This window comes from Muntiacus reevesi, chromosome 15 (genome assembly GCF_963930625.1).
Source record: "Muntiacus reevesi chromosome 15, mMunRee1.1, whole genome shotgun sequence".
Classification (NCBI taxonomy): Eukaryota; Metazoa; Chordata; class Mammalia; order Artiodactyla; family Cervidae; genus Muntiacus; species Muntiacus reevesi.
In genome coordinates this window covers 38,815,618-38,843,479 of record NC_089263.1, presented here as the reverse complement: position 1 = coordinate 38,843,479, position 27,862 = coordinate 38,815,618, and the positions used below count along the sequence as shown (strand labels likewise).

The 27,862-nt window shown below is 35.5% G+C and overlaps 1 protein-coding gene across 4 annotated transcripts in view; it reads right to left on the bottom strand.

The window, feature by feature from the left end:
• G2E3 (G2/M-phase specific E3 ubiquitin protein ligase) overlaps positions 1–27,862 on the bottom strand; it is a 62,126-nt gene that overhangs the window by 10,011 nt on the left and 24,253 nt on the right. Inside the window, exons 3-14 of one of the 4 annotated variants that reach the window (XM_065906288.1) lie at positions 23,552–23,649; positions 20,640–20,741; positions 17,763–17,887; positions 16,664–16,829; positions 12,536–12,604; positions 12,201–12,307; positions 11,532–11,648; positions 7,771–7,895; positions 7,316–7,445; positions 5,903–6,210; positions 3,890–4,071; positions 946–1,118 (exon numbers count right to left, since the gene is read on the bottom strand). In XM_065906288.1, the coding sequence (XP_065762360.1) occupies positions 946–1,118; positions 3,890–4,071; positions 5,903–6,210; positions 7,316–7,445; positions 7,771–7,895; positions 11,532–11,648; positions 12,201–12,307; positions 12,536–12,604; positions 16,664–16,829; positions 17,763–17,887; positions 20,640–20,741; positions 23,552–23,649 (1,702 nt within the window). Of the gene's footprint in view, positions 1–945; positions 1,119–3,889; positions 4,072–5,902; positions 6,211–7,315; positions 7,446–7,770; positions 7,896–11,531; positions 11,649–12,200; positions 12,308–12,535; positions 12,605–13,856; positions 14,479–16,663; positions 16,830–17,762; positions 17,888–20,639; positions 20,742–23,551; positions 23,650–27,862 lie in introns of those variants that run through there. The other 3 variants (XM_065906289.1, XM_065906290.1, XM_065906291.1) reach the window with 3 other exon arrangements.

Below are 27,862 nucleotides of genomic sequence, written 5' to 3'. Positions count from 1 at the left end.
TTATTTATGAAATGTGGAATAAGTCAAGCAGTTACTTCATACTCTAATTCACCAGTGTCTTTGAGAACTAAGATTATCAACATGGACAAAGAAAAAGTTAAAAATTTTGCAGTGGTGAATCTGAAGTATTAGTAAAAACTCATGATGTATTTTATATTAAAAAATCAAAATAAAAACAAAAAACCCTTATATTTCTTCTTTCAGCCCACTGAAAAGGCCTAGAAACAATGACCAACCTGACAAAAATAAGCATCCCCAAGCATTCAGACTGTTAATTTGAAATACTATTTCCCATTCAAAGGAATAAAGATCATTAAGCCACATGTACATAAGGAGCCTGAAACACCTTGTTTCAGTGAAATTGAAACTTCCCACATAGCAGGAAGACCGTTAAAGGTCAACATCAAAAGACCTCAATAGAGACAACACAACTAGGTTTATACTGGTTAAAGATGAGACAATCTAAGATTTGCTAAGAATAGGAACAATTCTTAAAACATTAAATATACAGATTAATGATACTGAAATTTAAAAAACTCCTTGAAAGCAAAAGCAGAATCAATAACAAAGGAAGGTTAGATAAATGAGACTGGCCACAGGTTGGTTGACAACTGTTAGATTTGAATGGTGATTACATGGTGTACCACTGTCTACATTCATATATATTTTAGATTTCCCACTATTAAATAACAGAGTGTGAGGACATAAAATAATTTTGATTTAGAAAAATTATAATTGAGATATAATTACTTATCCTACCTAAGCAGGATACACTACAGCAATTCTGCACAGAATGGTAAGAGCAGTATTCATCCTTAAGAGGTTAGTTTTAAAGCATTATTTAAAAATAGCACTTAAATTTTATCAAATAAATCTCACATTATAAGACAATTAACCACTTTAAACATATAATTTGAGAGAATAGTTCGCACATGAACAACTTACCTCTCAAAAGGTGCTTGGACTCTTTTAATTACATGATAAACAAGGATGTCTTTTGCCAACATATATTTATCACTTATTGATGTTATAAGTCTTAGACATCCAATAAGCTCTAGGTACTTATAATAGTCATTTACTATAGAGTTTAAGTCAGCCACAGTTGCTGCAGTATTTACCTGTAATGAAGAATAAAACACACCCAGTTTACTCTTTTACTTGTGAAAGAAATTTACATATTTCATATTTCAAATTTCACATTACTTCATACTCACACTTCATACTTGAGTACATCTGAGCGAAGTGAAAGTACACCAATAATTATTTTTCTTGAATAAATGTCTGATAATCCACTTTAATACTGTATATATCTGCCTCAAGAAAGCTAATCTATAATTTCACATTAAAAAATATATATTTATTTTTAATTGATTGATGACTGGTTTATAGTATTGGTTTGATTTCTGTCATGCATCAACATGAATTAACCATGGGTGTATATATGTCCCCTCCCTCTTGAATCTTCATCCCACCTCCGGCCCATTCCCACCCCTCTAGGTTATTACAGAGCCCCAGTTTGAGTTCCCTGGTTGAAATTCCACTTTAATAATAGGAGGTTATTTACACAAAAGGTAGTAATTGACATAGAACAGTTACATAGACTAGAGAGGCAAAAAAGATGATCTGCAGAGATTTCATGAATGAGAAAGTATAGTTTGAATATACTTTTATATATTTCAAATATTTCATTTGAATACAAATGAATAGACTCAAAAGAGTATTTGTGGCAACAGTATAAACAAAGAAATACTTGACCATTTATGAGACAGGCACTTTCATATAGTTTGCTCTTGAACAAAGTTACAGAGGGAGAAAGATAGGTATAGAAGGCAGTCAATCCCATTTGAATGGAAAATCTCCTTGGCACTTCTTTTTCCCAAAAAACTCTTCTCCCAGGTATTCTGTCGTTTACTTCAGATCTCTTTTCTAAAATCCAGACTTTAGAAAAAAATTAAATATATGCCTTTTTTTGAATTTTTGTCTTTTGGGTCTCTTTGTTACAAAAGCCTAGCCTAATCTTAACTTACTATACCCCAAGCATTATCTTGGAAGAGATATCCTTCTTACTCTGTTCTATGTTATGATACATTTTACTACAGTACATTACATATTTGATTATCTGTCTTTCTTCTCATAGGTAAATTCTAAGAAGGCAGGAGTTTTGTTCGGTTCACTACTTTATCCTCAGTGTTAAAACAAGTACAGGATACACAGCATTTGTTGACTGAAATCAATGAAGAAACACTGGCAAAGAACCAGATTAAATAAAGCCACGAGGAGAACTAGAAGTCTTAAGGGCCCTAATGAAGAGTTTAAACTCCATTCAGTAGGCAATGAGAATCCATTAGGATTCTTGAGGAAGAAAGCAATGTGGTTAAACCTGTACTTGTAAAAGAATCATCCTGAGTAAGAAGATTAGAATAATATCTTACACACAGATACAAGTTTCATACACTAAGCATACTAGAAATAAGAAGGAAAGGCCACTCTTAAGAGACAGATGACTTGACACAAACTGATGAACAGAGTATGGAAGAGTGATAACAACCCTGTCTCCAGAATAACTTGGAAATAAAAAATCTCTTGAAAAGAACATGAGAATCAGGCAAAAAACCCAGATTTTGGGAAAAATTTCTCTTAAACACGTTGGGCTCAATTTGGTAGGAAGACCCAGATCTTATCTGGATCTAAAAATCTGGGGGCTCAAAAACACAGGTCTGGAAATCATCAGAAAGGTTATGAATGAGAAGATGCTTTCTTCTCATTATATAGAAGGAGGACTGTTAAGATAACACTACCTAAAATTACCTAAGTTTCAGGGGTAGGGAGAAGTATTTAAAAAGACAATAGTAGTTAAAAGTACCAGGGAACAGAATATTAAAGAAAACAGCAGAAAGGAATTCAAATACAATGGTGACTACAGAAATCAGAGGAGATAAGGAATTAGGAAAGAAAGGCCTTTGCATGTGGAGATTTAGATCCCTGCCTATTTTAGTAGGGGACAGGTTAAGGGAGGAAAAGTTGAATGGATTTCACTGTCTCAGTTTCTAAACCAGTAACACACGGGCAATGATACTTATCTCACAGGGTATTACAGTGAGTAAACTGAGTTTGTACAGATAACATGTGTAGTACAGGGCTTAATAAATGGCAACACTTTTTAGGAAGCAAAAATAGAGTCTCCCCAACTATTTTCCCAGAGAAGACAGTCAGCCTGGTCTTTCACTCCACCTATCACTTATATCTCCCTGCTGTAGAAGGAAAAGATAAATTTTTGGCTGGTAACCATCCTCTCTTCAGATCCACCTGCCTACAGGAAGGAGCACTTTCATCTGACCTTTACCATGCAATAAGGAAGCTGCATTATGTCATCTCTGGCAGAGCAGATAAATCCATTTAGTTCTGAGAAGTGTTAACAGGCCATTCTGACCACAGATCTAAGGCACATTATACAACTGGTCTTATCAACATAAAGCATGGCATTTTGATCTCTAGCTTTTTGTTCTTTACATCTATCTGTTAAGTGATTGTTAACTTTGCTGGTAAACAAAAATACCTACACCCCTTAACTACTCCACAAAGAATATTTATTATTCTACTGCAGATCCATCATTTATATTCAAATGTATCTAGAACATGGGCTTCCCTGGTGGCTCAGACAGTAAAGAATCTGCCTACAATGCAGGAGACCTGGGTTCAATCCCTGGGTCAGGAAGACCACATAGAGAAGGGAATGGCTATTCACTCCAGTATTCTTGCCTGGAGAGTTCCATGGACAGAGGAGCCTAACGATCTGCAGTCCATGGGTCACAAAGAGTCAGACATGATGGAGCAACTAACACATAACTAAAACACAGTCTACATCTGAACAAACAGGTACATTTCTTACCCTGAACATAATCTGTGCCACATCAAAGTCTGAAACATCATCTAAAATTGGTTGGGTATTTTCTGGTCCATAAGCAAGGCAGTTAAATAAGGTCTGAGAAAAGAAGCCAGGTGAAGGACCACCATGAACCAAAGAAATGGCAACCATTTTGCCAGCTTCATAGTAAAGGTTCTCTTTCAGAGCTGTAAATACAGATAAAAGATATCAAATACACTTCTTTTATTAACATTTGATAACATCATATATATGTAATAAATACATTAATAAATCAGAAATTTAAAAATCCAAGCATTAGACAGATGTAAATTAACCTAATTCAGACACTATATTAATGTATACTATATAGATTTCAACTAAAATGTACAATTTTCAATTCTATAATGTTTTTTTCTGAATACAAAGTAACACACTGTTGTAGAAAAAGATGTAAATACAGAAAATCTTTTTATAAAATCACCTATAACCTACCACTCTGTAATAACCAGTATACACACTGTGGTATATTTATGTCTCATGTATATATAAATATATACATAAATAATTTGACTTCTGTTTTTTTCCACTTTACTGCAAATTTTTAAAATATTATTTGAAATTATTCAAATCTATAGTTAACAAATGCATTAAAATGATTTGCTGATGTGCTACAATGTAAACCATGTACTTATTACTTATTACTTGAGGACCTTTTCAACTACATGAGACACAATGTTATAGTCAACATGTGTTACACATTCTTATTTATATATCTCTGATTATTAGGATAGATTCCTACATATGATATTAGTGGTTCAAAGAATATGAACAATTTTAAGGCTGCTGATATACAAAATAGTACAAATTTACTCTCAACAGTATATGCTACCTTAATTGTAAGGTATCATCATAGCTCTCAACATTTTTTTAATGTCTCATTTAAAATAGTTTAGCTACTTTGATAAGTCAAAAAGATATCATGTAAATTTTCCTTTATTTTTTTCTAAAAAGTGTTCAAAGTAATTTATTAAGTAACATCAACAATAGCTGAAACGATAATAAAATTCCCTTAACAATAATCTTACATACTACATATTAGTAGTCACATATTACAGATGAAGCGACTGAGACACAGAGAGGCTAAGCAATTAATCCAAGAATATGAAGCTACTGAAGTAGATGTGTACAAACTAAATTCAGATTTTGTGACTTCAATTCCATGTACTCTCTCCACTGTAACAAAACTGCCTTGAGTTAACACACTGATTACTTGAACCCCCCCTTTTTTTTTTAAATAAAGGGAGTGTAGAATTAAACTATGTGTACTGTTCATAGTACTAATGATCCTTGGTAGTTTCTCAATTATTTCAGGTAATGGTGAGGAAATTCTAAAGAAAATATAGAAGGAAGTCAACTGAATGAAACGTCTTCTCGCTCTCTCTCCAATTCCTATTACAGCAAAAGTGGTTATAAAAGTTCCTAAAAAAAGAATGCTAGAATTAACCAGTGTTTCACAATGCCTATTTTAATTACATTATTTCTCCACCAGAAGTAAAGATAGAAAAGTATCATATAAATAATTCTGGAAAAAAAAAAATTCTTGAAAGCAAAAGTATGTTAAAAATCTGTTATACGTCGACCCCAAAATTATGTTATACAAATTCTAGGTTGTGAAGAAACATGCGAATTTCAAATTTCAAATTTCAAATATATAAACAAAAAGAGCTCAAAAAATTATTCATCGCATTTGGCCATTATATTCAAATGAATTTAAATTAATATAAAGTACATTTTTAAGAAATTACTTCATTATGGAATCACTGGAGGATATTGCTATAGGCTATTCTTAAATAAAAAATGTTCACTATAAAAATTAATTTTAGAAGTATCACTTCTCCCCTTCTCTGTGATTTATCACTATTTTATTAACAAAGTGATTATACATTTTGACTACAGGTACAGAGTATCAATTCTAACCTGCTATCGTTCTTAACACATGCCATATTCAGTATATACAATAATAAAGTAAATAATTACCTTGAGAATTTAAAGACAAGTTCTTTGACAAGGACCCTTCAAACAATGGTGAGTTCTCAAGTTGCTGCATTAAGAGACTTAGGAATTCTTGCTTTGATCCAGGCTGCTCTGTTCCAAAATGATCCTTTTCATTAACATACACTATTTCAATTGTATATGAAGGATTAAAGTTTTGACTTCTGAATCCAGCTAAGGCACTATTCCAGATATTGGCTTTGTTGATAAATACTTTTTTAGATTTTTTCTTAACTTGGAATCCTAACTCTATAATTAGAGTTGAGATATCTCTTCTAAATTTGCTGCCTTGCCTATAAAACATGAATTTAGATACAGAGGTAAGTACTCTAAAGTACTTTACATGACAGAGCAATTATACAGCCAGTAAAAAAAATAAGAGAAAAGATTAAAAGGAAGTTCTTCCCAAGTTCAGTTCAGTTCAGTCGCTCAGTGGTGTCCGACTCTTTGCGACCCCATGAACCGCAGCACGCCAGGCCTCCCTGTCCATCACCAACTCCCAGAGTCCACCCAAACCCATGTCCATTGAGTTGGTGATGCCATCCAACCATCTCATCCTCTGTTGTTCCCTTCTCCTCCTGCCCTCAATCTTTCCCAGCATCAGAGTCTTTTCAAACTCCCCAACTCCCACCCAAAAGCAGGCAATGGTTGCCATGGGAACCAAAACCCAATAAGCTTAGTTCTAAATTCTTGATTCCCTCTACCCAATCTTCTACCAAATTAAAAGCATCTAATGTTATAAGTCATTTATAAGAATGGTGACAGATGACTATCCCAAATTTGATCAATTCAGCAGATTCAGGTAGAAGAACCAAGAGTTTAAACTCTTACTTCCCTGGCCATATTTGCTTAACTGCACCTTATTTCATGTTCACTAGCACCTTTAAAAGTAGAGCACAGTAATCTCTGCTTACTACATAACAGACCTATAATTTTAAGAGATTACATATTTTAATTAGCATTCGTAAACCCTCTAAATAGTACTTTTAGCCTATACTATTAATTCTCAAAGTGTGGTCCCAGACAAGTACAGCATCTGGCAACTTGTTAGAAACGCAAATTCTTGGGTCCCATAGCAGATAAACAGAATTGGAACCTCTGAGCATGAGGCCAAGCAATCAATCTTAACAAGACTTGCAGACAATTATATGGACTAACTCAATTGTTCCCTGCCTCAGTTTCTCCATCTGTAATTGGAATTAATGAACTCAAAATAATCCTGTTAGAGGCAATGCCCATGGATCATCTTTCTACATCAAGTTGGGGACTATAGTTTGAAAAGCACTCTTTCAAACTACAGTAAGATCAGCTAATACTCTAAATGTATATAGAGCCAAACCCTGTTAAAATTTTCTCAAAATAAAGTTTTATATTTTTTTTCCAATTCAAAATACATACCTCAGCAGATCTTTACGCTGGTCTCCAGGTGACTGTCTGGATAATTTAGGTGAAGACTCCTCCAACAAACAATCATTTATTCCCACATTAGTGTTGGGTAATGCATGTTTTTTGGCTTTCTGGAATTCGCCTACAGATTTAAAACCCAATGTTAGCATAATAGACGGCTTCCTAGGTGGTACAAGTGGTAAAGAACCCACCTGCTAATGCAGGTAGACGTAAGAGACGCAGGTTCGATCCCTGGAGGAGGGCACGGCAACCCACTCCAGTATTCTTGGCCTGGCGAATCCCATGGACAGAGGAGCCTGGCAGGCTGCAGTCCATAGGGTTGCACAGAGCTGGACGCGACTGAAGCGACATAGTACACATGCACGCAGCATAACAGAAATTCAGGTGGAAATTTTTTAATATTCATTTAAATGAAAACATCTTTGTTCAAAATTACAAAATATTACCTGCACTGTAGAGAATACTTCTACATTCCAAACATTCCCAATTTTGTTCCCATGACTGTAGTGAGGAACAGGCTAAATGTGTTCCGCTAGAACCACAAGACTGACAGCGCTTTATTTCCCATTTGCTGAGGACATAAAGAGAAGCAGGTATATTTACATTCAGTATTAACTTAGTTTAATTTCAACCATCAGCACCACCACATGCCTCACTGTCCATCTCACACACACAACCAAAGAAAGGAAAATTATCTGATTTGATACTGTATTACTTTTTTCTAGTGCTTTTTTTCCTATTTCATTTATTACATTTGTAATCTCCCTCTTTGAAGAGTCTCTTTTTAAAAATATTTACTTTTATTTCTTTATTACTGGCTGCACTGGGTTTTCATTGCTGTGCACAGGTTTTCTCTGGTTGTGGAGAGCGGGGGCTACTCTCCAGTTGTGGCGCGTGGGCTAATCATTGAGGTGGCTTCTCTTGTTGCAGAGCATGGGCTCTAGGGCTCACGGGCTTCAGTAGTTGCTACACATGCACTTAGTAACTGTGGCACACAGGCTTAGTTGTCCCTAAGGTATGTAGGATCTTCCTGGACCAGGGATAGAACCAGTGTCCTCTGCATTGCAAAGTGGATTCTTAACTACTGGACCACCAAGGAAGTCCAATATTCTCTATCTAAAAATATGCAAGCTAAATAACAATGTGAACATTACCCAAGAATATAAACACTGGAAAGAATATGATTGAGAAGGAAAAAAAATTTTCTTTTATACTTGGAAATGATTATGCTCACAGGGAGACTGCTATGTCAATGTGTCTGATAAGGAAGAAGCATTCAGTAAATACACTGTCTTACCTAAAATACTATCTTTTCTACTCAAAGTAAGGAATTATTTCCTATAATAAGCTTGCTCAGATACCTCAGATACTGTGTAGTTCACTAGGATCCAGACTGAGTACCTGACCTACATTCATGTTTTCTCATTTGTTCCCTGCCCGCCCCCACTCCCAGTGTTTTCCCCACTGCACTGGGATGTGTGCCAGTTTGCATCCACACTTTCTGTATGGCTGTGGGTTATGCCGTGCAGACTCCTCTCTGTTTGGTTATGAATACATCTGTCTATATGGGGACAGATGTACTCCCTGAATGTGTGGACATGTGGGTGATCAGAGAGGTAGCTGCAGAACTTTCCCTCTGCTAGGTGTGGGCAAATCTCCTCTGTGGAAATGGCTGTATAGGGTTGTGTCATCTGTGTCTCCCTTCTTCCCCAGGTAATCCTGCCAACAGAGGATGAAGAGAAAGAAAGATGACAGCTGACATAAATGCTTACACACCAGGCCCAGTTCTCACCCTTTACATGTAAAGTTTAATCCTCACAATTTTAGAAGGTTGGAAAAAAGTTACCACCTTTTAAAGAAGAGGAAACCAAAGCAGAGGTGTAAATCACATGCCCAAACAAACTGACACTGCTAGTCTCAGAGTGAGGCTTCCAATCCAGTTTACCTGACTTCAGACCATGCTCCTAACCACTACACCATGCTGCCTTTCAGCAAAATTACCTTCCGATCACTAGAATGACAGGAAGTGAGACTGTAAAGGAAGCATTCAGACACCAAGAATCTGTGTCCTAGGAGAAAAAGCAAAGTAGCTACCAGAAAGAAAACTGACTTTGGTAGCAAAGGATTAGGTGACCAATGGTATACAAGAAAAATAAATAAATTTAATTATAAACAAAATAACCTACAATGGATTTAGAAAATGTCAATATTAATGAACATATTGCTTCTTAGAACTCTAAAGCATGTTACTGTCTACAAAGCACATTTACATACAGTCTCATCTCTGCCTCAGCACAACTCTTGAGCGGGGTATTATTAGTGCTTACAAATGAATAATCAGGGTCACTTGATCAAGTAACTTAGGCAACAATACACATTACTCGACATCTTCAATGAGATCTCAACCCTTAATGAATCTTTAGTCTAGTGGCAAAGACAGATTTAAATAACATCAACTGTATTGTAACAAGCACAATGAAGGGAAAATCGAGCCTAGAACAGGGAATCAGTAGTAGCTTCTTAGGCGAAACCTTCCAAAGCTGCTAAGCCTTTAGCAAAGTAAGTAGTAAAATCACCTAGCAAAATCACTTTCCATAAGAAATAAGGCTCCTGTTATTCTGCTCTGCACCTTGAGCTTCAGTTTGTCATGTTAAAGTTTATCAAAATTTCCTATATAAATTTCAACAAAATTAATTTATTACTTTTTACCCTGTATCCTAAAAAATAAAAATACTCTTGATTTCCAATACTCTATACACAGTGTGTGGGTTTCCCTGGTGGCTCAGAGGTAAAGAATCCACCTGCCAATGCAAGAGACATGGGTTTGATCCCTTGGTCAGGATGATCCCTTGGAGAAGGAAATGGCAACCCACTTCAATATTCTTGGCTGGGAAATCCCAGACAGAGGAGCCTGGTGGGCTACAGTCCATGGGATGACAAAGGTCGTACATGACTTAGTCACTAAACAACAACACAGTATGTACACAGAAGGCACAAAATGATTATCAAGATTATAGCCAATGTACACTGATACTACAAAAGAATAATCAATAAATTTCAAATACCAAGCCTTATTTTTTTACAGTGATCTAAAACAAATACTGACAGATTAATCTAGTTTCTCAACTTCTAGAACAGTGTCATCCAACAGAAATATAATGTAAATCACATATATAATTTAAACTTTCCTAGTTATCAGATTTTAAAAGGTAAAAGAAACAAGTGAATTGATTTGAATATTTCTGAAATATAACCATTTTGTCTGATGTAGTCAATTTAAAAAATTATTGACAAGATATTTTAAGGTCTTTTTTTTTCCCTTAAAAAAGCAGAATTGCATCACTCCCAGAATTCATATGTTGAAGACGCAGTACTTCACGACGTGACTGTATTTGGAGATAGGACCTTGAAATAGAAAATTATGGAGACTTCCCTGCTGCTCCAGTGGCTACGACTCTGCTGCACTCCCACTGCAAAGGGCCCTGGTTGGCCCTGGTCAGGGAACTGAATACCACATGCTACAACTAAGAGTTCGCATGCCACAACTAAATACAGAAGATTACACAGCTAAGACCTGGCACAACCAAAATAAATTTTTTTTTTAAAGAGATAAACTGAGGTCATATGGGTGGGGTTCGAATCCAATGACTGGTGTCCTAATAAGAAGAAAAGATTAAGGCATGCGGGGTGGGACAACAACTAGAAGGAAGCCACTAGTGCAAGCCAAGGACAGAGGCTTCAAAAGAAATCAAACCTGCCAATACCTGTACCTTGGACTTGGAGCCTCCAGGATTGTGAGAAGACAAATTTCTGTTGTTTAAGTCACCCAGTTTGTGGTATTTTGTTATGGCAGTCCTAGCAAACTAAGATACATGTTAAATGTTCAGTGTGTATTTTACACTTACAACACCTCTCAATTTGGAACAGTCACATTTCAAGGGCTCACTGGTCAACTGTGGCTAGTGGCTACCACAGTAAAGCTCTAGAAAACAGAGCCTCATGAAAACATACCACAAAAGTTACAATTATGCCAGCTGCAGTAATTTCTCTGTAAACATATGCAAATAAATATTTAATAAACATATCTCATCTCAGATTAAAACTTCAAACACCCTAAGAGCAAAATACTTCACTAACTAGGAAACCTACTTTCTCAAGTTGAAGGTTTAAAAACGGACACTAAGTACATGTGAACTTTCCCATTTACCTATCAGGCACATTATAGTCTCGCCCTTCTTTGCAACGACATCTTCGGACATCACAATGCTCATAGTGCTGCAGAAGCTCTTGGTAAGCATTTTCCTCTAATTCCCAAGATGCATCTCTGTAAACGAAGCAATGTAAAATGGACTTTGGCCTTAAATGTTACATAAAGGATATCAATCTAAAAATAAACTCGTTACAAACTTAGGAACAAGGATAAAATTTGTTCTTTATTAGGATCATTCAATTCAAAATATAAATCCATTAATGTCATCTTATCCTACAGTTCATTACTCTCAATGAATTTCAAATGTTAAATGAAAAATTAAGTAGAAATTTTCTGAAAAACCACATCTTGATTCTCATATAATTAATACATACCAGTCCAAAGCCTATTATACTTGTGTATAACTCAATGAATATGGTACACAAGTGAGGTGTACAATTATTAAGAGACTATTAACAACTAATGAGACGGTTAAGTCACAGTGCCTGGTCCCAAGAACTGGCAATCTGAGGAGGAGGAGGAAGTGGAGGTGGGGCAGGCTTTACATTTCCCTTTTTGAAATAGCTGCTTATCTATGAGTAATTAATCAATATAAATGATTATTTCCATTTTCATTAAATTCTACATTTAAAACATGTTTTCATCAAAAGGCTAAATGTAACTCACTTTTCAGGAATATGAATTCCCATTCTCAACATTTCTTTCTGAAATATATCACTATTATTGCATATAGTGCACCTAAAGAAAAACACTCCTGCATTTATTGCTTGCACCTACAGTGGAAAACAGAAAATACATGGTTAATTAAGATTATCAGGTTAGGAATTATATAGCTAACAGAACATGTGCTACTTTTAACAATATATTATGAAATTTTATTTATGTTAGTGGTTCAGAAACTTTGTTAAACTAAGTTATCCCACTGCTAAAATTTGGAGATATTTCTCCCAGCGGGAAAAAAATATTAAGCCAATGAATTGACTGTTCTTTACATCTCTCACCCATGTGTTTCTCAACCTTTTGTATCTAATGTCATTCCTGTTCCCAAAAATTGTGTTGTCCATCACTCTCTGTGAATAAAACAGTAAAAATCTTTGGTTACTTAATCTAGGAAGGATGTTTAAATAAATGATACATATAAAGCATCCTTGGTTCCGTTTTTAACTCAATCTGTTAGTTTTCTTCCCAAGAAGGAAGAAGCATAAAACCCATTCTTACTGCCTCAACAAATACAAATACAGAAGCAGCAGGCAGAAGATATTCAAGAGAAAGAGTAGCCAATTCTCAATTTAAAAACTAGAAGCACACATTTATTTAATAAATATTTAATCCCCACAATATAGGTGCCAAACACTATGCCTGTACCAAAACCAAACATAAAATGACTTAGATTCTGTTCCAAGGAATTCTTGTGAGTAGGCATACAGTATAAAACTACTTTTAAAAAAGTCCATACAGTAAGAGAAAGGAAGAAGTACTGAAGTTTATTTAAGAGCCTGGGAAAAATGTCACAGGAATGGTAAGGTTAAAGTTAAGTTTGGAAAAAATAGAGATGTGCCATGAAAACAGGATAAAAGATGACACAAGGAAAGGGAATAGCACATATTAACTCCCAGGGGCAAAAAGAGTACATGTGATTGGGGAACTTACTCACAATATCCTTAAAGATTACATGCTGACCATACTGAACTAAGTAATAAAAACACAAAGATAAGTCAAAGTCAGTAGCGTGAAGAACTGACAGGGAATAAGGCATGTAGGAGCTAACAGGCTCCAGGAAAAGCCTAGTTAATAAAAAAAGAAAAACTGTCTGAAGTGAAATCACAAAGGGCTTAAGATTCAAGGTAGCAAAAAAGGATACACAAAAAATATGAAGCAGACCTGAAAGACTAGGGGAATGATTTGTGGATGGTAAAGAAAGAAGTGAACAAAGAAGAATCCAGGTTCAAACAACTACAATGTAGCACACACACCATGTGAGAGGAAAATAGCAAGATATTAATGAAATCTCTGCTGAACCTAAAGGATCTTTGAGCAGTGGAAACAGAAAGAAAAACAGCAGACATGAAGGATACCAACAAGACCACAGCAATGATGGAGAAATCCAAACTGAACAAGAATAGTGACAATTCTTTCCATATACAGAATGGAAAATCTATATCAATCCCTTTGATACTAATCTGTAGTCTCTCCTCACAAAATCCTAATATATACAGCATTTGTAGAAGTCACAAATAAAATTTGCTTTTGTTGTTCACTCAGTCGTGCCTGACTCTTTGTAACCCCATGAACTGCAGCACACCAGGCTTTCCTGTCCTTTACCATCTCTTGGAGTTTGCTCTCACTCATGTCCATGGAGTCAGTGATGCTATCCAACCATCTCATCCTCTGTTGTCCCCTTCTCCTCCTGCCTTCAGTTTTTCCCAGCATAAAGGTCTTTTCCAATAAGCTGGCTCTTTGCATCAGGTAGGTGGCCAAAGTATTAGAGTTTCAGCTTCAGCATCAGTCCTTCCAATGAATATTCAGGGTTGATTTCCTCTAGGATTGACTGGCTTAATCTCCTGGCAGTACAAGGCACTCTCAAGAGTCTTCTCCAGCACCACAGTTCGGCGCTCAGCCTTTTTTTATTGTCCAGCTCTCATATACATACATGACTACTGGAAAAACCATAGCTTTGACAATATGGACCTTTGTAGGCAAAGTAATGTCGCTCTGCTTTTTAATATGCTGTCTAGGTTTGTCAAGGTTTTTCATCCAAGGAGCAAGTATCTTCTAATTCCACAGCTGCAGTCACCATCTGCAGTGATTTTGGAGCTCAAGAAAATAAAATCTATCTCTGTTTCCATTGTTTCCCCAACTACTTGCCATGAAGGGATTAGATTAGATCCATGATCTTAGTTTTCAGAATGACAAGTTTTAAGCCAGCCTTTTCACTCTCCTCTTTCACCTTTATCAAGAGGCTAATTCCTCTCCGCTTTCTGCCCTAAAGGTGGTGTCATATGCATATCTGAGGTTGTTGATATTTCTGCCAGCAATCTTGATTCCAGCTTGTGCTTCATCCAGCCCAGCATTTTGAATGATATATTCTGCATAAATGTTAAAGAAGCAGGGTGACAAAATATAGCCTTCATTTACTCCTCTGCCAATTTTGAACCAGTCCATTGTTCTATGCCCAGTTTTAACTGTTGCTTCTTGACCTGCATACAGGTTTCGCAGGAGGCAGATAAAGTGTCTGGTATTTGCTTAAAATTTGCTTAACCACATATAATTCTCATCCTACTGCATAGGTTTGTTCCTCCTTCAACTCTGTATTAATGGAGTTCAGAGATTAAAAAAACTTTTTCTTTAGGTATGATTATAGCTACCTAAACTGGGTAGACTCCATTTACTATTTCAGCTAAGACTTGTACCAGAGTGGAAAAGCCATGAAGCTCCTTCAAGAAACATGATTCAAGAACAAGTTCTATCCTTGTATGCTCTAACCATGTATTTACATCACAGACAGGTGTCCACGTGGCCATGACATTATATTATACCTGCGTAAAGTAGACTTACATTTTTGTTAGTAGTACTATTTCTAGTTTTTAATGACAGAATTAGAAACTTAGTACTTTCAGAGTTCACAAAAAGTCCTAGGGATACTAGATCAAATTGGAGAACCTCTCTGTTTCATTATTAACACAAAATGAGGCAAATCTTGTTTGTCCTGAAAAATAACACACTACTATACAAAGTTAACAAGATGATACATTTGGCAGCAATTACATTCAATTCATTCAAATATAACACCTTAATTAAGATAATAACTTTTTAGAGATTCTCACATAATGTGAACTACTTCTTCAACAGATAAAGATAGTACTTCATGATGTTTAGAACTGCACTCTCCGGATCCTTTTACAAACGCTATTTCATGAGAATTAATAGAATCTCTACTATTTACCCCACAAAACAGGCTCCATCCTGCCACTTTTAACTGAATAATACTAAAAAGAAGAGTTGAAGGCTCAGAAAACAAAACAAACAAAGTAATCAAGCTTTACTACTTGGACTACTGTAGTACTATTAAGATTTTGTTGAAATATAAGAGGATTTACAACATCTCCTAACTTAAAAAAAAAAAACAAACAAACTTTTGTAGATAATTTGTAATCAATACTAACATTTCATTTTACTAAATAATAATAAAAGCTAAACTTTAAAAACAGTATAAATTTAAGTGAATCCTTTGATAATTGGCATTATCAACAATAACTGCCTATCAACTGACACTTTCACACACGTATATTACATATTTGATGTTATAAATAATTGGGATCTTTTTAAAATTTTAAACTATCTTCTGAATTGAAGAAACTGCAGATTATTTAATATTGTTTTATGATATTCAATTTACCTGAAAACCTGTCATCAGGTTTGACATACAAGGTGGCTCTCAAAGAACTATAATATATTTCAATTCATTGGACTGTAATCTGTTTAATTTCAAATGCTATGATAAAGTGTTTCTTTGTGTGTGTGTCCATGAGTGCACTCAGTTGTATCTGACTCTCTGCGACACCATGGACTGTAGACTGCTAGATACCTCTCTACACGGAATTTTCCAGGCAAGAATACTGGAGCGGATTGCCATTTCTTTCTCCAGGGGATCTTCCCAACCCAGGGATCAAACTTGTCTCTCTTATGTCTCCTGCACTGGCAGGCAGATTCTTTACCACTGTGCCACCTCAGAAGTGCATGATAAAATGTTTACTAAACTAAAAAAAACAGACATCTTAACATTAAATTATCCTAGCTTACAACTTATTATTTCACGTATCTTGGTTTTTCTAACTTTAAGCATATAAATAAACTTGGAAATTAAAGACTGTGCATTATTCTTTGCGATATACAAACAAAATCCTTGGGTAAAAACAAATTTTTTTAAGTGTAAAAATACATTAAAAGGTAGTATCTAAAGTATTTACCAAAACATTAACTATATACCTCAAAAGAGTAATTTTACATGTAAAATTTTATTCAATAAAGCTATTTTAAAAAGTTACAAGTAGTAAGAGCTAAAACACATGTCTAATTCAAATCAACAAGCAACATACTTTATATCAGAAAATGTTTACAAACTATCTTACCTGCAAACAGTCTCTATGAAACCAAGCATTCTTACAACAAGGACTTCGTAACACGCTGTAAGTTGGAATAGGCTCTATAAATTCCAAGCAAATGGTGCACAGTAAGGAGTCTCTACAATTATTAGATGTAATTATTTGAACAGGTCGATGTTTCCAACAAAATGACCTAAAAATGTAAATTAATTAAAAATAACATCTAATAAATTATAAAGCACAACTAAGCTAGCATTACAATTCATATCTAAAAGAGAAAATTCATTTGTCTCTTTCACAATTAACTTACAACAGGCTGGGGAAATGCCACTGTAAATCAGTCTTATCATCTATAAGCAAGGAGAGCTACATTTTCCAAATGTGAACCTTTTGGTGCTGAGATTCACCTCACAGAATCCCAGTAACTAATACTATGTTGAGAATTATGAAACATTGTTAGTAACAGTATATACAACATTTGTACTCAAACCTGCACAAAATCAAAGGAAGGAACTTATACTTAAAAATATTATTTTAATAACTAAAGTGCAAACAATAATTATTCTTAACCCACTAAATTTATTTCCATTTGCATTTTCTACACTGTAGTTTTCATAGATAACAAACCATTAAATAGGTCAAGAGCACAAAGACTAAAAGAAATAAATCACTCATGATAACAAACACCAAAATTCATAAAATCTTGATGTTTAGAGCTGAACTCAAGAAACGAGTATTTTTAGGGGCATCCCAGGGCATAATAGTTATTTTTCTGGACTACATCAAATTTACATGTCTTTAAGAATACAGATAGCCCTGTCAAAGAAAAGTAAAGTATTAAACCTCAAAAGTAACATAAAAACTAGGATTATATATATAAGACGGAAATTTCTACTGAATGTGAATAAATTAACACTTCCATATTATTATAGTCTAGGGCTGAAAGCTAGAGGTGAATATTAATCATTAAGGCCATTACAAGATATTGTAATTCCCTAAAGTACCCATATAACCTCAGTGTAACTTTGAAAAGAAATTTTACAAAGAAATGATATAATTAGGGAGATCCATATCCATTTTCCACTTTTCCTTTACATCTTTCATATTTGACAGTTAATTAACTCACGCAAAATTGCCAGTGAACTGGAAAACACATTCTCTCTGAAGTCCACAGGGGAAATGATAACTCCGTTTACATCGGGGTGCAACACATCCAATTGAAGCACCCGTTTTCTTGCAAACAGAGCACTTCTAGAAGAAAATATAAAAACAGGGATTATAACGTAGAAAATTTGAGTACTACAGGTAAGACCAAGGTATAAATGAATATTCTTTGTGAAGAGTCTGACAATTACTTTCATCATACAATAGCTGTGATTATAGTATGTTAAAGAGATTTCCTGAAAAAAATTGTTTTACTCAGAAACAATCCAATCTAAAGAGTCATTCGTATCACAATTTCTGATAAAGGAAACATCTTTAATCTAATGTGGGTGAGACAGAGAAGCTTCTTTTCCTTCCTACCTGCTAAAATATTTTAAACTGAAGGGTTTATAAACATAAAGATTATACATGAAAGTCTCATTCAAATTTCTACAGAAAATACAGTTAGGAAATATTTATTATATATAGGACAACAGCAAAACAATTCTAAAAAACAATTTGTAAAAAACTGGCGAGGATCACTCTATCTTAAGCAAATGAAAAAGTGTTAAGATACCCATAGTAAGTAGGTTAAGTAGTGGTTCCCCAAAAGTTATGTTCAAGGCCTAATTCCTGGTACCTCTGAATGTGACCTTACTTGGAAACATGGTCTTTGTAGATATGTTAAAGATTTCAAGATGAGTTCATCCTGGATTTAAGGTGGTCCCTATAAGTCCTTATAAGTAAAAAGAGAGAGAGATTTAAGGCACACAGCGGAAGGCCACATGAAGATGGAGGCAGAGACTGAGGTACGCTGCCACAAAGCAAGGAATGCCAAAGGCTGCCAGTAGCCATTAGAAGAGAAGCATGAGCAGATTCTCCCTCAGAGCTTCCAGAAGTCAATCTCTCGGACAGCTTGATTTGGAACTTCCAGTCTCCAAAATTCTGAGAGAATACATTTCTGTTTTAAGTGACCCAGTTTGGAGTAATCTTTATAGCAGCCCTAGGAAATGAATACCACTGCCTCTAACTTAAATATCACTACAGTATATAAACAGAAAAATAATTAGATGAATCAATCATTACTAACATACAAAAGAGTACTTCATATGCCTTGGAACCTCTGAGAAGATACTGGCCACTAATGAAGGGATTATAATGTCCACCTGTCAAGCACTGCCAGGTTGTAGAAGGATACCTTGCTAACCTGAGTCTCTCCCTGTAAACTGACACATGGAATTCTATTTTAAGGTCGTAAATGGAGACACCTTCAGGATCAAGAAATTCTCACAGGTTCACAATATACTCAGGATATGATGTCTTAAGAAAGGATTTCCAAACAGTACCTGTAGAGGCCATCTTTCATGACAAGTTCACTATCACCAGAAGATTGAAAAATTTTGATACTCTCACAAGGCCCATAGGTAAATGCCACTGTTACCCTTTTCTCCAAGGTTTTTCCCTTGTGCCTTAGAACCTCTACTTTATCATTACCTCCCCTGTATCTTGGGCTTCCATAGTCGCTCAGATGGTAAAGTATCTGCCTGCAATACAGGAGACCTGGGTTCGATCCCTGGGTCGGGAAGATCCCCTGGAGAAGGAAATGGCAACCCACCTCAGTATTCTTGCCTGGAGAATTCCATGGACAGAGGAGACTGGTGGGCTACAGTCCATGGGATTGCAAAGAGTTGGACACGACTGAGCAACTAACACACACACCCCCGAATCTTGAATATCCTTAAAAATAACCACTTTCATATCTTTGTCTCAACCAAAATAAAATTCTCTGAATGCTTCCCTTATAGAACTTCTTTTATGAAGCTGTGTATTTTCATCCTCCTTAATTTCCAGACTTGGCAAGGAGTAGACATGAAATAAAGACAGAGGTAGGGAGAAGGATAAACAACATTTTTTAAGTTCTGTGCTGCAGACTGTAGGCCATTACTCTACCTTCAGACTTAAAAAGATCTGATCCTTGAACCTAATGTCACCTAACTAACTTCCTCCAGACTTTGGCACCCTCCTCCTTATTTTAATTCTTGCTATCATTCTAAATGACTTCTGCATTGATCGGACAATCTTTCTTTTTTTTTTTTACTTCCTCAATTAAAATGTGTCAATGCACTTCATCTCCACTTCAGTGTAATGAAGAGACCCTCTCATCAGCCAAAACTGCTCCACCATGGAAGTCATCAATTCCAGTACCACATTCTCTGAACAGAAACCCCTGTACTTCCAATCTTCTCATTCTCTAACTCTCATTATTTCTACTCAGAACACATGGAGACCTACAGTCCATTCCCTCACATAATAACAGCCATCACACAGAAGATTCACAAACTGTAACTGAATGAATAAAGAGTTAAAGTTCAGAATACTAATCTTGGAGAACAGGAGAAGGCACTGAACATAAACAAACTGTATCACAGAAGAGCCACAAGGCATGAGGAGACTATAAATTACTGGTCTGTATAGCTGTGAAATTGCCATCTCAAGCTATTAATCCAACCCAGCAACTGAGGTATAAGAATGAAAAGTAAATAATTGGATTGCCTCAGGATAGAAGGTCTGAAGAACAGTTGAGTGGAAGTAAGATCATAATTCTGATGGTAAGAGTGGATGAAATGATGGGTAGGTTGGAAGAAGACAAGAAGTGAAATCAGTATTGCCACACATGTTATCCAAGGTTGGTTTAGCTCTTTCATTTGCAAAAATACAAAATGTTCTAAAATTTAGTGTGTTTGACAAAAATAAGAACATAAAATCAATGTCTTATCAATTTCTAGTAGAGAAAGTGATGGAAAAGACTTCCTTAATACTGACAATATTTATGGGGCAATGAGTAAAGTAATTTACTTACCAGTTTAGAAGCCCTAGTCACTTCTTTCCTGATATCTTCTATTAGAAAACCATAAACTCCTTCTTCTTCTTTACCCCTCTGCCAAATTCCACTTGACATCAACTATGAATATATTCTCAATTAGAAAATAAACTCTAAGAAATTGTTTGGAATAAAAAATATATATCTATAGTATTCCAATAAAAATGGATATAAAACAATTCAAATTTCAAGTATCTCTTACCTATAATAGTTATTTTTCATAGTCAAAGTAAGAGGCTACTCATATTCTTTGATTTCAAAGATACTATATATCAACAGGTTATATAACCAAACTGCTTTCTAAAAAGTATCACAGAAAATAACAGGGGAAGGGAAGGAAGACAAACAATAAACACTTATGTTCAAGTTTTAGGTGGGAAAAAGTGTCAAATACTGAAAGATGTGTATGTAATAGTAATAAATACTATGGAGATAATTATCAGTAATATTTCAGATTAACTCTATAAATCCAGCTGGATTCTAAATCATAAAAGATGTAATTATAGAGAATCTATTGAATTACAGTTAATGAAAATAAATTTTTTAAAATAGGTTTTAACTTCAGTTTAAATATATTAAGGGTACATGAATCAAGGAAAAAGCATGAGACTGTGAATAAGTACTGGCTTGCAAACCAGGATCTGTGCCTAACTTTCCAGAGCCCTAGGCAAGTAATTCAGTGTTTCTAATATTAAACACAAAAATAAAAACAACAGACTAGGTTGTTTCCAAGTCTCTCAGCTCTAATATTCCATTACCATTTATAATATTACTATACCGTTCACAATGAAATGCCAGTCTTGTAAGTGTTGAGCTAGGGTCAGCATGTTTTGGGATTACTACACTCATTAATAAAATAAGGAAGAACATAAGGGAAATTTTGATATGACCAAGTTAAATATATTAAATAACTCAATAAAACTTCAGACTTGTGATTAGAGGTTTTAATCAGTGTACCTTAAAAAAATCCCAAAAGGGCCATAGATTACTTAAGAATTATGAGAAAAAAAAAACAACCACCCAAAAAAACCAACCCACTGACTAATAAAAAAATAGCTCTCCTAATTCTATTACATAAAAAGTAAAATGAACTCTTTAGAAATATAAAAAGGTTTTCTTTTGGGATACAAACTATAAGACTCTGTGTTGTTGTTGTTTATTCACTAAGTCCTGTCTGACTCTTTTGTGACACCATGGACTGTAGCCTACCAGGCTCCTTTGTCCATGGTATTTTCCTAGCAAGAGTACTGGAGTGGGTTGCCATTTCCTTCTCCAGGGGATCTTCCTGACCCAGGGATTGAATCCACATCTCCTGCATTGGCAGGCAGATTCTTTATCACTGAGCCACTTGGGAAGCCCTATAAGACTCTAAGCCCTATATGACTCTAAGACAGATAATTTGGAATGTCAACTTCATGTTCACCTAAGTCTTGGTACAAAGTAATTAGGTTCCTAGACCAGTTTACAAACCTTAGAAAAACACCAAGAATCTAAGTTTTAACATGGATGCTGTTCTAAGAATAAAAATATGCCCCTAAATTTGTTGATACTCCTCCCTTAAATAATTTCCTTCCCCTTAAGTGTGAGCTAGAATTATGACTCACCTCTTAACAGAATAAAGGAAAAGTAACAGTGGTATACAACTATAAAAACTAGGTCATATAGTTCCATCTTGGTGTATATCTGTCCCTCTCTTCTATTACTTGCTCTGGGAGAAGCCAGCTGTCATACTGTGGGCAGCCCTACAGTGGTGCCCAGGAAGTAAGGAACTGAGGCCTCCTGCCAAAAGGCAAGAGGAACTGAGGCCAAAAGTCACAGAAGTGAGCCACTGGAGGTGGATACTCCAGCCTATCCAGCTTTCAGATGACCAAACCATGCTGACACATCAACTGCAGCCTCATGCAGAAGAGACCCTGAGCCAGAACCACCCATCTCAGCCAATAACAGATTTGTGTGCCCCATAAACCACTTAAGACAGAAAGAGAGTCACAGATGTGGAAAAGAAAGTTACGGGCACCACAGGGGAAGGGTGAGGGGGTGGGGAGAACGGGAGGCTGAGACTGACATGCACACTGTGACGTTAAAAACAGGCAACTAACAGGGACCCGCTGTCTGGCCCAGGGAGCTACTCAATGCTCTGTGCCCTACACGGGAAGAGAATCGAAAGAAGAGGGGACACATGTACATATGTGTAACTGACTCACTTATAAGCTGCTCAATTTCACTTATAAGCTGGACAATTAGTTAAGCAGCAATATATATCTATTACAAGTGCCAAGGAGTACTGTATATACTCATGTAACCTTGGCATCATGCTAAGGCAGGGACGGTACCACTAATATCTTAAAGCAGATTCACTGAGATGAGAAGTTGGTAGAGGGAATGGGGAACAAACGAGACAATTCTCAATATGTCATCATTTTTTCCTGCAAATGAGTGATCCATAAATTAACCTATATCCTTTCCCACAAATATTTATTACCTGTAGTCAGAATTTCTCTTTTCAGGTTCTCTGTCAAAGAAAATACTTTTATTTTACTTCCTGAGCCTTCAAACAGGTCCTTTCTGAGAATTATCACTAGCAACAATGAAAACAACAAAGTTGCAAAATGAACAACTCCCTTACACACCTAACCATTTTCTACTTTTTCCACTGAGGCCCCAAAGGGTTAGACAAAAATAAGCAGGTAATGATGACAAGTATTTCTATGCATCAAGTAATTTTAGAATCTTAGAACTTGATAAATGAAAAATCTTATTTTCACATAGCGAAAAAGAGATCCAGGGAAGTTAAATGACTTATCCATTTCTCAGAAACCAGCCATCAGGATCAAATTTTCTTCTTTAGAAGAATACCAAATTTTTAGGATTTAATTAAAAATTATACTCACCAAACAATAGTAATGTACAGTAAGATTCCATTTCTCATGAGTTTTCTTTTCTCCATATTTAATAGGACAGTCATCATTTTTTCGACAGAAAACACAAGCTAATAGTGAAAAAAGTAATAGATATAAAAAATTTTAAACAGAAACCAAAAAAAAAAAAAAAAACCACCTATGGAATTGGTGTTTCTCTCAACGATGTGTTCAGTTCTTTTTGAGAACAAATTATATTGTTTTCAGTAAATTAAGACTTTCAATACCTACTTCTAAAACAATGTGACTTTACATTTTTAAATTACTCTTTTAACAACAAATCCCAGTGTGGTGTTAAATTGGCAACTCATTGAAAACAACCACTTAGTAAACTCTAAAACTTCATCTCTCCACTAAAGCAATGATAATGCTGCCAAACCCATCAGAATCAACTTTTCAGAAACTCTGAAATCTGATTTAAAAACTTGAAATAATGAGGAAAATGCTTAATAAAGAAACAAACTGCCAAAATTTGATGACAGATTTGTGGCATTTTAACTTACCTGCCTACTATCCCTCACTCTCCAACTGGGCAATGGCCTTAAGCCCAGGGTCAACATGCATTGTTCCTTAGGCCATATTCCTGGTATGGACTGTCTAAGAGGAGGCAGTATGGACCTTGTTAGAGAAATGTGATTGTGTGTGTTCTGACATGTATGGTGGCTCCCCAGGGATGGGCTCAGATGCCTGCCCTTCTTTCATCTGTGCAATAACTTTCTCAGGGCTGGAGTCTGACTGTCAAAAGCATTTAAGACAAATATACTAGAGGCAGCAGCTTGAAGCAAAGGATAACAGGGCAAGTAGGCAAAGACCAAAAAGGCTAGGAAAGAAGAGTCTAGTAAAGGAAGACAGATGGAGAGATAAGGGCTCTGAGAAGCTCCCATATATACCAGGGAATCTAGAAGGACATCACATGCCCAGGGCTGGATGCATGCTCAGAAATGACCCTAGGAACTTTAAGCTTTCACCTCTGGCTGATCTTTAGGCTTGTAGACTCATAGAGCAAGCCTATATGAAAAAGGAATGATCCCAAATCAGTAACTTTATTTTAGCAATAAAGAACTAGAAAAAGAACACACTAAACCCAAAACTAGCATAAGAAAGGCAATAATAGAGATAAGAACAGAAATAAATGACATACAGAATAGACAGAATAAATGCAAAGTTGGTTCTTCAAAAAGGTCAACAAAACTGGCAAACCTTTAGCCAGAAAAAAAGAGAAGACTCAAAACTTATAATGAAACTACAGAAATCAAGAGTGTGGTACTGACATAAGGATAAACATACAGATCAATGGAAAAGAGTCCAGAAAAATTATCTCAGGCATCAATGGTCAATTAAATTTTGAACAAAGATTCCAAGATCATTCAATGGGGGAAGATAGTCTCTTTAACAAAAGGGGCTGGGACAACTGAAAGTCACATGCAAGATAATAAAACTGAATCCTTCTCCATAAACTACACAAAAATTAACTCAAAATAGATCAAAGACTTAAACATAAGAGTCAAAACTATAAAACACTTAGAAGAAAACACAGGGGGGGAAAAATCTTCAAAACCTTGGTTTGGCAATAGTTTTTCAGACACCACATGACACCAAAAACAAAAGCAATAAAAGAAACAAAAAAAAAAAAGATAAACTGGACTTCATCAAAGTTTAAAACTTTTGTGCATCAAAGAAAACTATAAACAAAGCGAAAAGTCAATCTACAGAATGGTTAAATACATTTGGAAATCATACACCTTTTAAGAGTCTAGTGTCCAGAATGTGGTAAGCTTTACAACCCAACAAGAAAATCACAACTCAATCTTAAAATGGGACAAAGCATCTGAATAAACATTTCTCCAAAGAAGATATGGCTAAAACAAAAAATCTCAAATAACAAATGCTGTCAAGGAGATAGTGAAATCACAACCCTCATATACTGCTAGGTGAAATGTAATAATAGTACAATCACTTTGGAAAATAGTGAGTAGTTCCTCAAAAAGTTAAACACAGTTACTATATAACAATTCCACTATAGGTTATATATAATACCAAAGAATTAAAAACAGATGTTCAAACAAATATTTGTACATTAATCTTCATAGCAGCACTGTTCACAATAGCCAAAAAGGGAAAACAAATCAAATTTCCATTCATCCAACAAACAGATGGATGAATGGGTTAACAAAATATACAATGACCATGTAACGGAGTATCTTTCAGCTACAAAAAGGAATGAAATACTGATAAATGCTATAACACAGATAAGTCTAGAAACACCATGGTAAGTCAAAGAATGCAAGCACAAAAGGTCACATATTACATGATTCCATTTATATAATAGATTACATTATCCAAAACAGGTAAATCCATAGAGACAGACAAAAAGCAAGTTGGTTGTCTCCACGAGCTGAGGACAGAAGAAATGAGAAGTAACTGCCTAGTGAATAGTATCCTTCTGGAGGGATGATAATGCTTTGGAACTAGACAGTGGTAACAGCTGCACAACTCTGAATGTATGAAGTGCCACACTTCAAAATAGTTAAAACGATGAATTCTATGTTTTATGTATTTTATCACAATAACAGTAATAAAACCTTAAAGGCAAATTGCAGAGTCAGGGAGATTTGAGTTAAGACCTAGTTCTACACTCTTGATGTGTAACCTTGAAGAGGTCACATAAACACTTTATGGTTCTGGTTCCTCATCTTATAAAAAAATAAGCACTTGCCTCAAACTATGCCTTAATGAGCATTAAATGAGATAATATATAGCAATATAATTAAAAAGATATGGCACAAAGGTAGAATTGAGTGTTACTAATATAATTATCAATCCTTTCTATCTTATGATATTTACTTGTATATCAAATTTCTAATACCATACTAACAAAACAAGGAAAAGAATCACTAGCTGAAAAGACTGTGTATCTCAAGGCAGTGAATCAATACAAGATGGAATGAACGTGAACTCTAAATGACTGTATGGAGCATAAAGTCCCTATCTGTTCAATCTCCCCTAACCAATCTACACTGGAGTGTAACATGACCATGTAATAAATGTTTATTATGCTAAACCATTAAAACCTCAGGGCTTACCTATTACAGCAGCTAATCTTATTTACCTTGTTTAATGCATGGTAATCAAGAATGGATGTTACATACTGAAAATGTACTGTATCTGTCAACAGGTCACTCACAAAATAGATTCCAGGACTGGAAAGAAACCAATACTTAATACTGTGAAACATCCATCCTGTATTTGCTCTCCCTCACTCCAGCTTACTAAGCAGTAACTGGAAGCCCCTTCCCTCAAAATTTCAGCACCTCTTCCTCCCCAACACAGAGTAACTGACCATAATAATTCCAGCAAACTGTCGTTTGATTATTGGACATCTTACACCAGCAACTCCCACCTTAACTTCTTCATCCCCAGAACCTATACTTTCAACTACTAGTATGTATGCAGCTATCAAGAGGAAGAGGAATACAAGGAATTAGCCTCAGGAGGCATACAAGGAATTAGCCTCAGGAGGCATACAAGGAATTAGCTGAGACTACAGAAGAGTCCTCAAAGTGAATGTTGGGTGGAGCTGCATCTGCTGCACGCTATGGGCTTGTGCTTCCACCTGTTTCCCTCCTCCCTTTGCCTGGTACCAAGGCACTGGACACATAACAGACCAGGTTTCAGGCATGCATTTTTGTAAGTAGGTAACTTTTGTTTTTATTTGTCCTTTGCATATTAATTTTAACGTTTAAAATTCTGTAAAATTGTTCCAACTTTATTACATTTATTAATACCACCTTCTACAAACAATTCTACACCTTCTACATAACCCTTCAGCAAACGATACTGGTCATGTAACAGTAATAAAACGAATACATTCATTCAAGTAAAGAGCTGAGACAAACTTAAGAAAAATACTAACCAATTAACAGTAATAGGTGATATTTACATTTGACAAATATAAGGAGGTAGTCCATGAACTATTAAGTTTCAGAACTATTAGCATAACTGACAGAAGTCTATAGGTAAAAGCAGGAAAGCAAAGTAGAGGGAGATTGAAGGGCAGAAATTTCCTTATCCAACATGATAGGCAGTTAATAGATACTCTATAAGTGAGAGTCAAGATACAGTTTTTTGTTGTTTTTTTTGTTTTTTATATTTATTTATTTATTTCCACCAGGTCTTTACTTGCAGCATACAAACTCTTTGGTTGTGGCATGTGGGATCTAGTTCCCTGACCAGGGATTGAACCCGGGTCCCCTGCACTGGGAGCATGGAGTCTTAGCCACTGGA